General features: G+C 37.7%; 1 protein-coding gene across 5 annotated transcripts in view; it reads right to left on the bottom strand.

The window, feature by feature from the left end:
- Window positions 1-16,127, bottom strand: part of slc4a11 (solute carrier family 4 member 11) — a 142,562-nt gene that overhangs the window by 84,611 nt on the left and 41,824 nt on the right. For 4 of the 5 annotated variants that reach the window (XM_032547115.1, XM_032547120.1, XM_032547117.1 and 1 more), the window contains 2 exons: window positions 8,702-8,752; window positions 803-919 (listed from right to left, as the gene is read on the bottom strand). In XM_032547115.1, the coding sequence (XP_032403006.1) occupies window positions 803-919; window positions 8,702-8,752 (168 nt within the window). The remainder of the gene's footprint in view (window positions 1-802; window positions 920-8,701; window positions 8,753-16,127) is intronic. The other variant, XM_032547119.1, reaches the window with a different exon arrangement.

Genomic DNA, 16,127 nt, shown 5'->3' with positions numbered 1-16,127 from the left:
AAACCGATTTGCTCCACAGAAAAATCCCCACCCCCTCATTTGAATTAAAAATACCCCGAAATAAAAACAAAGGTAAATCCAAAGTCTATGAAATATGGAACAAAACTTTACAAAGTGTCACAAAAGAAAACACTATTACAAAATAAACAGTGAAATAAATACATAAATAAATCTTGAAAATAGTAAATCTTGAAATAAGCTTCAAATAATTTTTTTGTACAATTTTTTTAGATTTATTTTTAAATTTTATGGACTCATTTATTTATTAGATGGAATATTCCCTTATAAATAACAGTATTTATTTATTTATATACATATGAAACAGCTTTCCATATTATTTAGCCTTAAAAAAAAAGCTGAAGTACAACACAGTAAAAATTAATTTATATTAAATTAACTAATATTTTTTACTTTACAAACCGCTTTACTCTTACTCCAGATGGTTACCTCAGCCTGAAAGACTTTCCATGTTCTGTGTTCAGTATGTTAATTATACTCCATTTTCTGTAGAAATCACCATCAGATCCTATAAAACTAACTGATTGATGCCAACATGTCAGCAACAACATTAATCTACACAGTTAAAGATCTGAGTTGTTAAAAAAAAAATCACAGAAGTGTGCCTTTCATCTTGACCGCCTCCAGGGTAGCCATTAGCATTAGCATCTAAAGCCCCCCTAATCTGGTTTTATACTACATGAAGATGGCAAGAGGGTCATCTACAGCAGCTAAGACAGTAACTTCTACCATTTTGATAAAACTCTGTTTTCAGGCGCTGTCGCCTCTCCTCTGCAGCACTGACCTGGTCCAGGGCTGATCTGGTTGTCATAGAGGTGGATGTCTTCGCCGCAGGCGATCGGTAGGTCCTGTCCCTCCTCTCGGCACTCGCTGTCCTCCTCTTGCTCCGCCTCCCGCTGCTCTGGGGACACAACAGCAAAAGATTTGTGGTTACCAAACTCATGCACATCATCATTCACTATTAACTTTCAAAGTTAATATTTAGCAGCTTACTTGCACTGAATAAAGATAATATACAGTTATGGTCTTGAGAAAGGGTTAGGGTTTCTTTATATTTTAACCAGAGAATTTTTGAGGTTAAAAAATGTATTTGCTTTGTAAAACTTGGGAGTTCTGGAAAATACATTTAGAAAAATCAGGAAAAAATTAGAATAGAACTGTGCAATTTTTCCACACTGTGTATCTGTCATTTTTATCTCATCTTCATTTGTTGTACTTTAGGTTCAGCTTTCCTGTTGTTTTGAATTCAAGAAATGAAGGTAAATTGCTGAAGTGTGAAGTCTCTGTGGTTCAAGTTAAAATTTCTCATTGAATTAAAACGCTTGTTGACACTTTATCCATCTCAAAGAAAATGACATTTGCGTTGCACATGAGTTGTCAACAAAATGAATAAATATTTGTTTATGATACAGAATTGGTCCAGACTTCAAACAACCAGCATTTCATACTTGGCCACTCCTGTCTAGATCCTGAGATTTCCACCCATGTCCCCAGAAGCAGGAAGACACCAGATGTAAAAAAATACAGCATAACAGAAAGAGGAAGATTTGAACTCATTACTCTGTTTTTAGCTGTCATGTATTTACATGTTGTCATGGATATTTGTCCAAACTCTGCAGCAGGAGTTGAAGCTCCATTTAAACTAGAGGTTCAACAACACAAATGTAAGATTTTTAAGAACTTTTAAAGACCATTCTGAATGATCTTTATCGCGAGAGAAATGTACAAAAGAAAATTGCAAATAAATAATTTGTACAATTTGGCAACAGAAGTGAAACAATGGCTAAGATGAACATTGTTCAACCAGCTGGCAATAAATTTTACACTCACCCATGATGGATGTGAAAAACTAGCTAGCCTACCTAAATAAGGGTAAGAAAAGTGTAGCTACCCTAGCTAGCTTTACTCTAGCTAGCTAAGTAGCCATTTTGTTTTTTTTACATCCATAATGGGTAAGTGTAAAATTTATATTTCTAACTGGCTAGATGTGTCTCCATAGAATATATGAGGGTAAATAGTCCTGCCACAACAAAATTAAATCTTGTGGTTCATTTATTTAAAGTCAGTTTAAATAAGAACTTAATTTTAGATACATGAATTTAAGAAGTTTTAAGGCGATGTGGACATCCAGTAAACAGCAAACCCTACTCCCACACAACCCTCCACTAAATTCAAATATAAGAAGAAGGAAGCTAACCATGCAGACTTAGCTGAGAAGCAGCGCTTTCAATGCAAGTGTGCATTTTTAAACAATATTCAGCTTAGTGTGCTTTTAATAAGACCAAAGAACACAGCAGACGGGTTAGGAGACGTTTATGATGTAGATAGGTTATTAAATAATATACCAAGATTTAAAGATTCATCCCTTTATGTGAAAATGAAAATAAATAGAAATACTGACTAAATCATAACGAGCCTCCTAAACTGTCAGGAAGACAACAAGAAAACAAATGTGGCCTTTATGGAAGAGGGGTTAAAGAAAGACATAAGAACACACAATGCCCACTGTGAAACATGATGGGGGCAGCATCATAATGTAGGGAACGTTTTTAAGCAGGGACAAGGAAACTGGTCAGAGATTATGGGAGGATGGATTAAGATAATATAAAGGATAATCCTAGAGGAAAATATGTAAGAGACTTTAGAGGTCAACATTTTTATTAAAAAATAGCAGTTATATAAATTAGATACATGATTTCGAAGAACTGAAATAAATGTGTTTTTCTCACTAAAGCAAGGACAAGGACATATTTCTTTTAATCTGCTCTTCATGGCTTTCTGTCTGAGGAAGATGTTTAGAATCGTTTCCTGGCAACAAGCCGATTAATGTTTGGTGTTAGGGTCTGAGCGGTGGGAATCTGGAGAGTACTTTGGAGGTGTGGATGGCTTCTGTCTGCCGTCTTGTTCGTTTTCATCACACTGCTTGCATCAGTAAGAACTGCCAAACATGGACAACTTATGAACAACCTGGAGCAGAAGACGGGACATTGAAGACGGGATGAAGAGGGGAAACTGTGCAGAACCCATGGACTCTTACTGTGCCTTGAGTGTTGTTGCACCGCCGTCCTATATACACGTTGCAACATGACATCACATGGGCAAGATCCCGCCCCCAGCTCCCTGCTGGGAGGCAAAAAGCTGCTCGCTGACAATGACTACCATTGGTTTTAGCTGACAACCTATCAAGATAACACGCTGACTCTTTAATGTAGGTGTGATGTATAAAAGAAATAGGATGTCATGCTTTGCTACTAATTGTCAACACTATGACAACTAGATAAGGTCCAAAGGAATCACATTTCATTGTCAGGAAAAAGTAAAAAAATAAATAAAAAAGCGAGGAGAGGGGAATTATGACTTTGACAACCTTAACATGTAGATGTGCTTTGGAATTTGGTGTGTTTCAATTCAGTTAAGTAAAAAAACAACCCACACACCAACACTCAGAAACAGGTATTTAAATGAGCTAATCCACCACCGATGTGTTCAGGCGATCACTTATTAATAATCACAAAACACACATCAAGCCTGAAAACATGATTCTGTAATGGGCTGAATGTTCTGTTCTTTGTGTGGTAAATATTTGAGTGTCTTCTGGCGTTGAATCCTGATGCAACGGTGGCGCTGTTGACAGTCGGTTGCTATGGCAACTGGTCTGTGCGTCGCGTAGCCGACACAGAGAGTGAGAAAAAAAGAAGAATATGAATGTTTTTAAGTTGTTTTTCACTGGCTTTTATGTGTTACGTTCCCTTTGGTGGGTGCGCTGCACTTAATAATACCCTCAACTCCAGGTTCTTTTTTTGCCCTCCAGAGTTGTGCATGCACAACATTTCTGGATGTACAACAAAAATATAACATGTCTATAAGCTCCATCTCAATGTCTGTATGCGCTCTTCATGTCAAAACCAAATGGTTTACAGTCCCAGGCCGTTTTTTTTTAATTTTTTTTGCACTTCAAAGTAAGTGAAGCACTGTGTGAACTCACTGTGCAGTGTGCTCAGCTCATCACCAACAGGTGGTAACTTGGTTTGCCATATTGTTTGGCACAAAGTAGATGTTGCAGTGCATTGTGGGTTATGTCATTTAATTGGTAAGGAAAGATCTAACAAGGCACTTTACTTGTAAAGTACATATCAGGACTAGGGTGATTCAAAGTGCTTGAATGCAAAACAGCAAACAAGCAAAAACATTACATTGCAAAGTAAGCAAACTACAGTTTAGTATTCCAGCTATTATGAGTCAAAGGCTTCTCTAAACAAGCAGGTTTTTAGTTTTAATTATATTTCAGTATGATTGCAGCTTTCTGGATGTTTGTTCCAGATTAGAGGAGCATAAAAAGTGAATCTGCTTCTCATCGTTTGGTTCTGGGGATGTAGACTGGAACCAGAAGACTTGAGAGGTCTGGAAGGTTGATACAACAACAGTAAGTTTTTAATGTATTGTGGAGTTAAGCCTTTCAGTGATTTATAAACCAACAAATAGCATTTTAAAGTTTATTATCTCAGTGGAAGGACTTTAGAACTGGGTGATATGCTCCATCTTCCTGGTTTTAGTCAGAATGCCAGCAGCAGCTGTCTGATTTTTGTTTTTTTGTTGTGGAAAACCTGTAAAGACACTGTTGCAGTAATCAATGCAACTACTTTGTAACTTTGTCTTTATGTGTCTCTGAAGGTTCAGATCAGAGTTCATCGCTACACCCAGATCGCTGGTATTTAGCTGGAATAACTGAAGCTGTGCGTTGACTCGATTGATAATCTTTTGGCCCAAACATAATAACTTCAGTCTGTTCAGTGCTTGAATGGGTTCATGGTCACCTGGTGACATCATAATGTACAGCTGTATCGCTATGGCAACTAATATTATTACTTGTTATAATATGAGCTAGCGGGGGCATGTAGATATTAAATAAGAGAGGCCCCAGGATGGAACCCTGGGTGTCATTAATAATACACCTATGGAATTATCTTAGAAAATAAAACAATGTGTCTCAGCCTGGATGTGGCCCAGAGGACCTGAACTTTACAAAACAAATCCAGTTGGGAAATTGTGTCAGCACTTGAAAACTGATGTTCTGAGGTGCTTTCCATTCAGCCTGACTGAAAACGACGACAGAAAAAAACCCATTTCTGTCTCCAGAAGTGCAAAGCTGGAAAAACCATTGTAGTGACGGTGAGAGGTAGTCTTACAAAGTATTGACTCAGAGAGGCTGAATGCAGAAGAATGCCACACTTTTCAGATATTTGTTTGAAAAGAAAAAAAAGATAAAGTATTATTTCCCTTCCACTACACAAGCTTGTATTACTCCATTAGACTAGATCCCAAAAAAAATGCAGCTCGATTTGTGTTTGTAATGTAACAAAATATGAACAAATATGAGGTAGAAATCCTTTGACGATGCACTTTACACTTTATTTCCCTTAGTGAAGCTGAGTTTTAAAGAAAAATACAAATTGAGATGTAAAATTGACGTTCTTTGAAATCAGCTCTCAGTGATCCAGTAGGGAAAAAATTGACAAACTGTATTACAAAGATGCAGAAAAGAAATGTGGAAATGAAGTCAGTTTACAGAAAAAATTTGACTTTTTGTGGTTAGATATGTCAGACAAAAAAAATTTTTTAAATCAAGGCTTTTTTTTGGATGTCTAACGTTCAGGTATTTTATCTGGTAGAGAATTTCAGAGGACTCGCCCTGCAGCCGTTCTGTGTGAGTCATCCCAATATCTCCTCGTGACACAGGAGCCTTAAATCAAATCCTACAGTAACTACCCGGTTCCCAAATATCAGCCGGCCATCGTCGTGATGCGACGGTAACAATCTCATACTTGTGCTCTTTATCTGCTGACCTCATCTGTGAGAAGGCACCAATTTCAGTGTATTTAGTTTGTCTTGCATCAGGACGATCCCTCAGCGCTTGACATCAGCTGAACCTCGCCGTGTTGTTGCCTTGCCTGCTTCCCCCCTCCGAGCCTCAGACCCACCGGCTGACGCTCCGACTTTCAAATCACCTTGTGTGGGAGCAGCTACAGCTCACCAGCAGGAACCCTGGGTTTGTTTCAAAATATAATAGCGTCATTTCAGCAATTTTGTTATTTACTCGCATATTTTCTTACTTTAGGTAGGTAATTGTTTTAAATCTGGGTTTTGTCTGACAACCTTTTGGCCTGAACAGAATATTGAATCTGAACAAACTGCACGTGAGGCTAACCCCACTAACTTTGTTCTAACACAAAGCGTGCAATATGTGGAAGGAACGAGGGCTGAGGGCTTCGTTTTGTTTGATATGGTTCAAACGTTTTGCGATGTTCCACGGCCGCCTTTGAGGTGAGTTGGAGCGGTGACATTACGCCGACTCCCACGCCGAAGCAACTTTGCATCGTTAAAAAGTTTTAAACTTCTGCGATTTGCGTTCTGAGAACAGAATTAGCTCCATATGCTGGAGAGCAGCTGCTCATATATGGCGTTTGGTATATTTAGGCTGCTATGTGTGTTATAAAGCTAGATATTTATACAAGTTGTATGTCCTGGAGTGTATCGCAGTGACACACACTCTCCTAACACTCTCACAAGATGTGTGCTGTAAAGAGGAAGTAGCACATATAGAACTGGTCAGATGCTAACGCATATTGCATTTTCTGGCTTTACTGATGTGAGGGGTTTGTTTTTCCATCAGTGTTTCCCCAAACATTATCCAAGGAATGTTCTGTTAAATATATAGACATTCAAGACAAGCATTTATTTAATAACTGTTACATGTATTTTGTTTTTATCAAAGGTCATTACCAATCTATTGTTCTACAGACTGATTGCTGTTGTTAAAATGAAGTAATGGTGCACAGTCTGCACATATTTAAAAAGCCTGACTGATTTTAGCGTACACTGATTTGTTTCTGTAGCAAAAGAGTTGCAAAGCTGGCAACAGTAGGCTGACTATTGTGAAACGCAGCCCTCTCTCAGACCCTTGTGGTGGTAGAAAAGACTGGTGGCTTGAATCGATTGTCGATTGCCAAAATTATAGAAATTGGGAATGATCAATCTGCGCAGCTCCACCAAATAATTCCCCCCTACCCCAAGGCTAAGACCCTCGAGGAAATACTGCTCACAGTGGACGAATGAAGGAACTTCCCAGTTAGCCATTCTGGATGTTTTGACTAGGCCTGTCATGATAGCAAATTTTGCCAGACGTTTAATTGTCCCAGAACTTATTGAAATAAATGATAATATTGGGGGGGGGGGGTTAGACAATTTTCAAGAAATATAATGGTAATAATGGAAGAATAATATAAGAACACTTTCTCAAAGGTCGATAAACTTTAAATTCTGATGAACATTTAAACATGGAACTGGAAGACATTTTAAATATACAAAATAAATAAACAAAACAACAGAAACAACAAATTAAATAAATTCTGAAGTCTCTGTAGACAAAATTATCTTTCAAAAAAGGATAGTTGAGACCAAAGCACCAGACTGAAGACCAGTTTTGGTAGAAAGAGAGAAAAAAGAAAAACAATAAATCAAGCAAATGAAAATTGTTGCATTTGTTTTAGTTTATCATGTGATTAATCGATTTATTGTTTATTGTGACAGGCCTAGTTTTCACACCTGATGGACTCTGTCCGACTGGGGGCCAACATTTGTATTTCTGGTTCAGTTTTGCCGTAATTACAGCTCTGAGTGAGTTGTTCTTCCAGCAAATGGCATGTTTTACCAACTGTATAATCCAGTTAATAATTAATCGATTACTAAATTAGTTGACGATCACTTCAACAATCGATTCAACACGATTAATCCGATTAGTCATTTCAGCGCTAATGGCGTTCATGCTAACGATGAGTTTGTGTAAACCACAGAACCTGCGTCACGGAGCGGGGCAGAACCTTACAGGTGGCCTGCAGAAAAACCTTTAACACGCTAACATGAGTCACTGTTTGGTCGTCAAATACGTTTGCTCAGAATTGAGCTTCCAGACCAGCCTCTGCTAATGATCCCCCACGACGACGACGGCAGGTAATGCTTACATACCAACAATAATGTAATTGCATTCATATTTTTGATAAAAGGTTGCCTAATAAAGACAGCCACGCTCATCTGCAGCAGGGGGCCTTCCGCGACTCTGCTGAGTGAATCGCTGTATTACAGGAAGGGGAATAATTGGCTGAGGGAGACAGGGAGATCCAACGCAAGTATATTCCATCTTGACTGCTATGGCTGCACATACTAATTGGGAGTCTCTCCTTGGCTTGAAGGTAATGAAACTGCTGTTATAACAGACAAAAAAGTTCATTATTTATATCCAAACGCAGCGCAGCGCAGAGTGAGAGCTGGGAGCGGTTTTTGTGTCTGCGCTGCAGTTTCAACGTCTTCTTTAAACGGGAAGATGCACATCTGTGGTAAAAAATTGTCTTGGAAATGCATTTTATTGCAACAAACTGGAAAACTGGGATCGCATTCAAACTTTAGCTCAATAGAAGAGAATATTATCATTGTAACAATGAGATTTGGGTGCATTTCTCCCAATTCTTTTTAAGTGAAAAACAACGTTTTACTTAAAAAAAAAAAAAAAGACTATTATAACTAAAATTTTATCATATGTTTGCACTTATCTCTTGATGAAAAGATCAATATTTTCACCCCTATTCTAATGCATTGTTTTGAATTTCTGTTTTTGATGCATCAGGCTCACCCATTTCTTGAAAGAAGTATCCATTCTTGGACATCCCAGATGGAGGCGCCTCTGCAAGAGCAGCACAGGAAAAGAAAGAGTGTTTATGGAAGGAAATCTGATCAACAATAAAAAAAAGACCCAGGATACAACACCATTTGTTGTAATTATGTGGTAATTGTTAATATGGGAGACAAATAGGCACCATTATGTTGTCTTTTGTGTGTGTGTGATTTGGCTCTGGTGTGTACTCAGAAACATTCTGCTTATCTGAAACGAAAACCTCACACCTTTAAAAAACAAATAAATAAAATTTAAAAAATAAAATAAAATTTTGTTCATTTAGTCAGAACCGTGAAACAATCTGCTTTCAGGAGGACAGTAACAACAAACACACTGAGCAGAATCTGCCAAAGAGTTGGTTGTTTACTAAGCCAAATGTCACCCAAATCAGACTTATTTTTTGGAGGGTTAAGTCGAATAATTGTGAACACTCAGATACTGTATATCTGCTTTTTGTTTTTGAGTCAGATTTGAGCCTCTTCCCAAATCTGACTCATATCCAATCTTTTTGAATGTGATTCCAGTGGGAACAATCGAAGCGGTTTTGATACACTTTCCTTACACTGTCACTTTCCTTCACAACTGCGGGCCGACGGGAAGTGTTAGTAGTTAGCAAGATGGACGACAGCTGCTACAGTAATCTGCCCCCGCCCCCGTTGCCATCCAATACCACCCAAACAGCCCCACTGCTTCTTCACAGAGACTGTTCACCTCAAACAAACTGGTAGAATGCCAGAATGTCCCTATTTTTATTTGTGGGATTCCTCCTCACAGCCTGTTGACACCTTAATCAGTCCCATCAGCATCATCATAGTATTTATATTTGACCAATTCTCCAGAAATTATTAAAATATAAACGGATGGAATTTGATACAGAATTGTTTTAAATAAATGTTCTATTTGTTAAAGCTCTTCTTTCTTTTTGTCACTCACATAATTTACACATAATCTGTAGATTGTGTTTCTGAATTAAAAATCGTTTCTGAATCAAATCCTGAGCCTGAAAATCGGAATCGAATCGATGTTCACTGAAAGATTTGCATCTCTAATTACTCACTGAAGTTGAGAACATATCAGTGAAGCAATATTTTTGGTGAGGAGCTTTACTTGTCTCACCTTTTTCTTCCACTTGTGATAAAGAACACGCATTCATGTTTACATTTCAACTTTGAACTTGTATTGGAGGCTTATGGCTTATGAACAAACCGATGCGAAACAGAAAAAACAAGGAATATTATTGAGGAAATATATACATTTTTAATTTGTGCACCTAGTGTTACTGTACAGTAAGGCTAGGTGATACATTTTAAAATTTATCCATAAATCTAATTTTCTGTTTTTAAAGATTTAAATTTTAAATGGAAAATCTTGATTTTTTTTTTTTTTTTTCCCCACCGGTGCACGTCTCTGGTTTCCATAGTGATGTTATCACACCCTAGAACTGCCATCTTGTTTGACAAGCTTGTGTTACAGCTACTATTTATTTAGACTTTGAAATCGGGTCAACTCAGGTAAGGAACAGTTGAAATAAAAAACAACTTTTATAGATATTTAAAAACTTTTAAAGACAAAAAATTATATTTTACTTTAATGCCCAGTGCTACTGTACACTAATTCATATTACATTGTATTAAAAGTGAAGGTTTATGGATATTGCTTTAAGAAAATAAAGTGCAAATGCCCAAAAGTGAACCTTGTGCCGCATAGCAATGATTTCATCGACATTATAAAAAAATACTGCAGGGGGAAACTGGTCTACCAAAAACATTGCATCAGTGCTCCCATAACCTGCCCTATCTCCACATTCAAAACAAGAAGAAACAGATAAAACAACAAAAACTAATTCCTTTATGAAAAACGGTCAACAGAAATCCCAGGACGTCAGTCCGTTGATATGAAAACCACAAAAGCAAAACATATACAACACACAAGCCCATTCTTTTCATCACTAAAGGTCTCGACTCCAGGAAAATAGTCGGTGATAATCCACAGTGAGCTTTGCTTCCAGGCAAGCAATCATTTTTGCGAGTGTAGTGTGTTTTCAAAACGGTGAATATCTCGGTTTGGAATTAAACCTATAATCTGGCAGAGCCCTTGATTACAAATGCAGTGAAGTAATTTAGAGTACAACATTTTGGAGTGTTGGCTGTGGATGTGTGCAGCATGTGGATGGCACAAGGAGGCGAGGCGGACAGCGGGGGAAGCTTTGAAGGTTATTGAGACGTTGTGAGCATGTTCAGGGCAGAAAAAGTGATGGGATGTTTCACTGTCTTTTCTCACATGTTACAGCAGTGTGTTTGATCAGATGTTTCCAACAAAACAGATGTTTCCTCTTTTGACCTCTGAGGTCTGAGCCATGCCAGGCAAAATTACATCCCTTCTATTTGATTTATTCGATCGGAATGAAAAAAAAAAAAAACATGCAGCAAGATAGGCCGACTAATCGTTTGGGATTCAAATTAGGCAAAGATAACGTTTGTAGCAGAAGAGAGTCAAATTGATTGCAAAATGTATTCAAAAGTCTTATGGCTGATATCACAGATTTACACAGAAATCATGTCCAAATCTGTTGTGATAAGGGGAGTACTATCCATTATTTCACTACTTTCAGTATTGGTGAGCTGTATTAAAATGAGGTCAGACGACAACTACAGCACCGTTTTATCCTTTTAAGCTTTTAGCCTATTTCTGTCATGAAATATGCTAGATTGACTGTTGGCAGCCTTTTGGAAATTTTTGGGTTAAAGGTTTAAATTCTCATGTGCAGAAGTGTCAAACGTAATCACAGAAGAGACCTTAAACATGAACGCTGCTGTGGGAACAAATAGTAAAGTATCCGTCACTGATGCATTTTGCCCAGTGATACAATTTTCTGAGTAAATATTCAAGTAAGGGCAGAATCATTTAAAGGGGCAATATGATTATTATAGCATGATCAAGGAATTAATGTTTTATTCAAGTGTCATAAAAATTATGCATATATATAATGACTCAAAAGAAACTTGACTTTATAATTTAACACCTTGACATTCCAGTCACAATAACAAATTTTGTTGGAACTTATTCCGGTAAATGATAATATTGTTGTTTTGAGATCCGTTTCCAGTAATGATGCAAGAACACATCCTCAAAGATTGATAAACATTAAATTCTAATGAACAAATATCCAAAATAAATCAACAGAAACAGCAAATAAAATCAATTATTAAGTCTCTCTGAACAAAATTGTCCTTCAAAAAAAGAGCAAGTTGGGACCAAAACACCAGACTGAAGACTTTTCTCATCCAGTTTTTGATAGAAAGACAGAAAAGAGAAAATTGATGAATCATGCAAATGAAAATGATTGAACATGTTTTAATTCATCATGCGATTGATTTATTGCTTATTGCAACAGGCCTACGAGACATTAAGTGGTCTCTTTGGTGCATGTTTTGATCATACTGCTCAGCAACAGGTAAACCTAATCTACATCAGTCTTGGATGGATATTTTTGTTACATCTGTCCACATACAGCTGTGTGTGTGTGTGTGTGTGTATGTATGTGTGTAAAGTGGCAGTAATCTCGCCTGGAGCACCAGCATGGTGCGAGCCAGCTCTGTATATATCGATAACAAACCTATCTTGTTATTCAATAAATGTTCTTATTATTCTTTTGTAGTAAGTGGTAACAGACGTAGCAAAAAGGGAAAGACAAAGCTGAGCAGATAAACTATCATGAGAGCAAAATAGGAGGAAAATAAAACAACACTATTTCAACAAACATAATTCATGACACAGAGATGGCAAAAGCAGATATGCCAAAAGCTGCGTCTTCACATATCTGGATCCGGAGTTTATTCCTGTGGCTCTCTGTGCCAGTTTCCTCTGAATGCTTTGGCTCTTTGAACTGTGTCTCGAGTGTTGTGATCAGGAAGATTCATCTGTTTTAGTTGCATTAAGCTGTCTGGCACTGTTGGATGCAGGGAGAGATTTGGAAAGGATTGGAGGAGAATACATACTATCCCTGTGACTTACTTTGCCAGATCGATATAAATAGAGCAGTGGCATTTCTGCTGTTTGACACGAGACTTTGATTGTTTTTTACTGCCATCAAATGAAGAGCTTTGTCTTAAATGGGAGTGTTCATGGGAATAGAATTAACTCGAGTTTTGTCATTATTTAAAGAGCAGCAAAATATTTTTTTTCTCTTGAGAAAATAAATACTGTTGAGTTTTTAACACCAAATGCAAAATAGCAAAGTTAAAGACTGTGCAACAAAATAATAGTGCAAAACCTTTACTGAAATAAACTCACTGCCCTTAATACCCAAACCTGACTGACATTTTAATGCCTGAGTCAGTAAAGCACACAAATACTGGTGAAGGCATTTTGTGATGGTAAAAAAAAAAAAAAGCCAGAAAAATATCAGTTCTATATTGACGTTTTGTAAATGATAAGATGCGATCTGAAAGGGAAGGGTTAGCAAGGCTAACGTCTTGAGAAGCGGAGAGGGAAGATGGTTCTGTTCCATGTCCAATATGAGCTTTAAAAAACCCTGTTAGCTTGGATATTTTCTTCATCAGCTCTCGGTCGCATTCTTTTCTTTCGTTCGTGCGCTCCGCTGTCATTCAATCTGTTCTCCGCCATCGTGAGAAATATATATATATATAAATCGATGATTAAGTAGGGCCTGCACCTTGGTTCAAGCCCAGGGGCCCACACCCTCCTAAGTCTGGCCCTGCTAATCTTAATATCTGTTTTGCAAAATCTATTGAGGACATTGAGAAAGCCAGCTCTGGAGCATGCTGTGGTGGCGTAGGGCAGAGGTGTCAAACTCCAGTCCTCAAGGGTCGGTGTCCTGCAACTTTTAGATGTGCCTCTGCTGCACCACACCTGAATAGAATAATTAGGTCATTAGCAAGGCTGGGAGAACTGAGCTACACAAGGAGGAAGTAATTAAGCCATTTCATTGCATTGTTTTGTACCTGTGGCACATCTAAAAACTGCAGGACAGCGGCCCTTGAGGACTGGAGTTTGACACCTGTGGCGTAGGGGATAGCGCGACCCATGTTTGGAGGCCTTGAGTCCTTGGCGTGGCCGTAGCGGGTTTGACTCCCGGACCTGGCGACATTTGCTGCATGTCTTCCCCGTTTCCTGTCAGCCTACTTTCATATAAGGGACACTAGAGCCCACAAAAAGACCCCCTGGAAGGGTAAAAAATACAAATAATAAAACCAGCTCAGGTAAAACCAAAGTGTTTTATCTACACATACAACAAAACAACTTCCTTTAAAGCCTGTTCTCTGTTTCAGTTTTCCCACGTGTGACAGTGGAACGAAAATACAAGCAGGGAAGCTTGTTTTGATACGTGAACTAAATGCATGAACATGTAATGCAGAACATCAAAGCGGACACGTGTAACAGCAAACACTGCAAGGTTTGTGCCTTTGGTCTAAATTTAAAATTAGTATTTTTAGATGATTAAGTACTTCCTTATATCTTCAACTGAGGACAAATTCAGGTGTAAAGGAACCTAGATATAGACATGATTTACTAAATTATTTTCCCTACATACAATAAATGTCTATATAAAATGTGTTATCTTTTATTCATATACTTATCTTAATCTTAATTTAAGATGCTAAAAATCTAAAAATGCAGAAAAAGAAAAAACTTAACATTCAGTGAGTTTGTTTTGAAAACTTATGATATTCTTTAAGTCAACAATCATCGCGCGAACAATATTTTACTCAGGAAGAGGTGCATAAACATGATTATTAAACACGAGTGACCGACAAAACGACTCTTCCTGCAAGTGCAGCGTCAGACCACTTTATGCAGAAAGATGCATGATAACATTTTCAAGAAAGAGGAAGCTGCTGATATGCAGGCAGGAAGTCAGAACTGGTTGGCTTAGTACATGTGTCTCTTTGCTTTCACAGCATGTGGGGTGTGGGAAGTGTTTGTATCAGAACCAGCCCTTTCATGACTGCCATACATATGCAGACGCAAGTAAACAATTGGATCCAAACAAGTCTTTAAAGTGTGTCTTAACGTTCGGAAAGGAAAGCTTTTTTTTTTTTCTGGATCAATCTAAATATTAATTCAACCTAAAACGGGGAGGGGGAAAAGAATGTTCTTGGCTTTGCAGTAGTTTCTTTAAATTATTTTTTGAGTCTTTGCTTGACATCCTAACACTGACTACATGAATCAGATGTTGTGGCACAAACATTTATACAAGTATTGCACCAACTTGAGCGATTGAAACACACCCAAACGTTTGTGGTTTTGCAGCAGCTTGAGTGTGCATCAGTCTGACAAGTGATGCAGAAAGCTGCTGGATGAAGAGAGAAGTTTTCAGCAGTGAAAAGAAATTTGACTTAACACGTTCGCTCTCCAAAACATGCACGCATGTGAGGATCATTTTGATTGGTTGGTCAGAAGTAGATATACTTCAGGAGAATCATGATTCTTTGTTACATTTAAAGAGAACATCAGACTAAAATAAACTCATTTTCTGTACATATTGTGAATCATGTACATTTTCACAGTCCAAGAATTGATGAATACTGTGTGAAAAGCTCTGACTGAAAACACTAATTTAATCTAGCAATAGGTACAAGTAGTACGTACCTAAAGGGGCACAGCGCCAATTCTTAAGAAAAAGCATTAAATAAAATACCATAAATCTAATATTTTGCAGAACAGCTTTTGTTATCATGCAGGAATAATACATCATCATGTTTCCCTACATGAAGCTCATATTCTCTCTTTGGTAACATTTCAGGTTTTTGCACAGAGGCAACTTCATGAGTTTCAAAACAATAGTGGTTGATTTGGGGTTGTGTGAAGTAGTTATGAGCAGTAAGCATTCTACTCCCAGTACAAAGCAATGGGAAAAGCCATTTTTGAATGTCCTCTCTGCCTTTTAAGGGGATAGCCTGGATTCTTTTTTAAAGTGAGGATTGGTGAAGTTAGCAATAGCAAAATGTGTCCAATACCTGTATTAGACAGGCATTGATAGAAAGTGATAGAAATCCCTTTGTAGAAAAGTGAAGAAATCCTCAGAAGTCAAATAGACACCAATTGATTTCAAGAATTTCTATCAACTCAAACAAAAGATGCTACATCCATGGAATATTTGAAAATATCACCTGTGTACACTTCACATTAGACCATTTTTATCTCATCATTTTCTTGTCAGATGAACAATAGGGTGTTAAAACATGAAATGATGTCATAATGTCTGCCATCTGTATATATCCGTCTGATAAACTGTCAGTTTGCTGCAATAATATCCTTAAAAGCATAAGAACATCCTATCCATGAGACTGCTGCATAAGAAACACCCTGACACAAAATCAGGACAATTCATTCACTCTTGGCGGACTGGGAATGCCCTGAG

Source organism: Xiphophorus hellerii, chromosome 19 (genome assembly GCF_003331165.1).
Source record: "Xiphophorus hellerii strain 12219 chromosome 19, Xiphophorus_hellerii-4.1, whole genome shotgun sequence".
In the NCBI taxonomy this organism is placed as follows: domain Eukaryota; kingdom Metazoa; phylum Chordata; class Actinopteri; order Cyprinodontiformes; family Poeciliidae; genus Xiphophorus; species Xiphophorus hellerii.
Note: the sequence above shows the minus strand (reverse complement) of the source record. Positions and strands in the feature narration are given on the sequence as shown.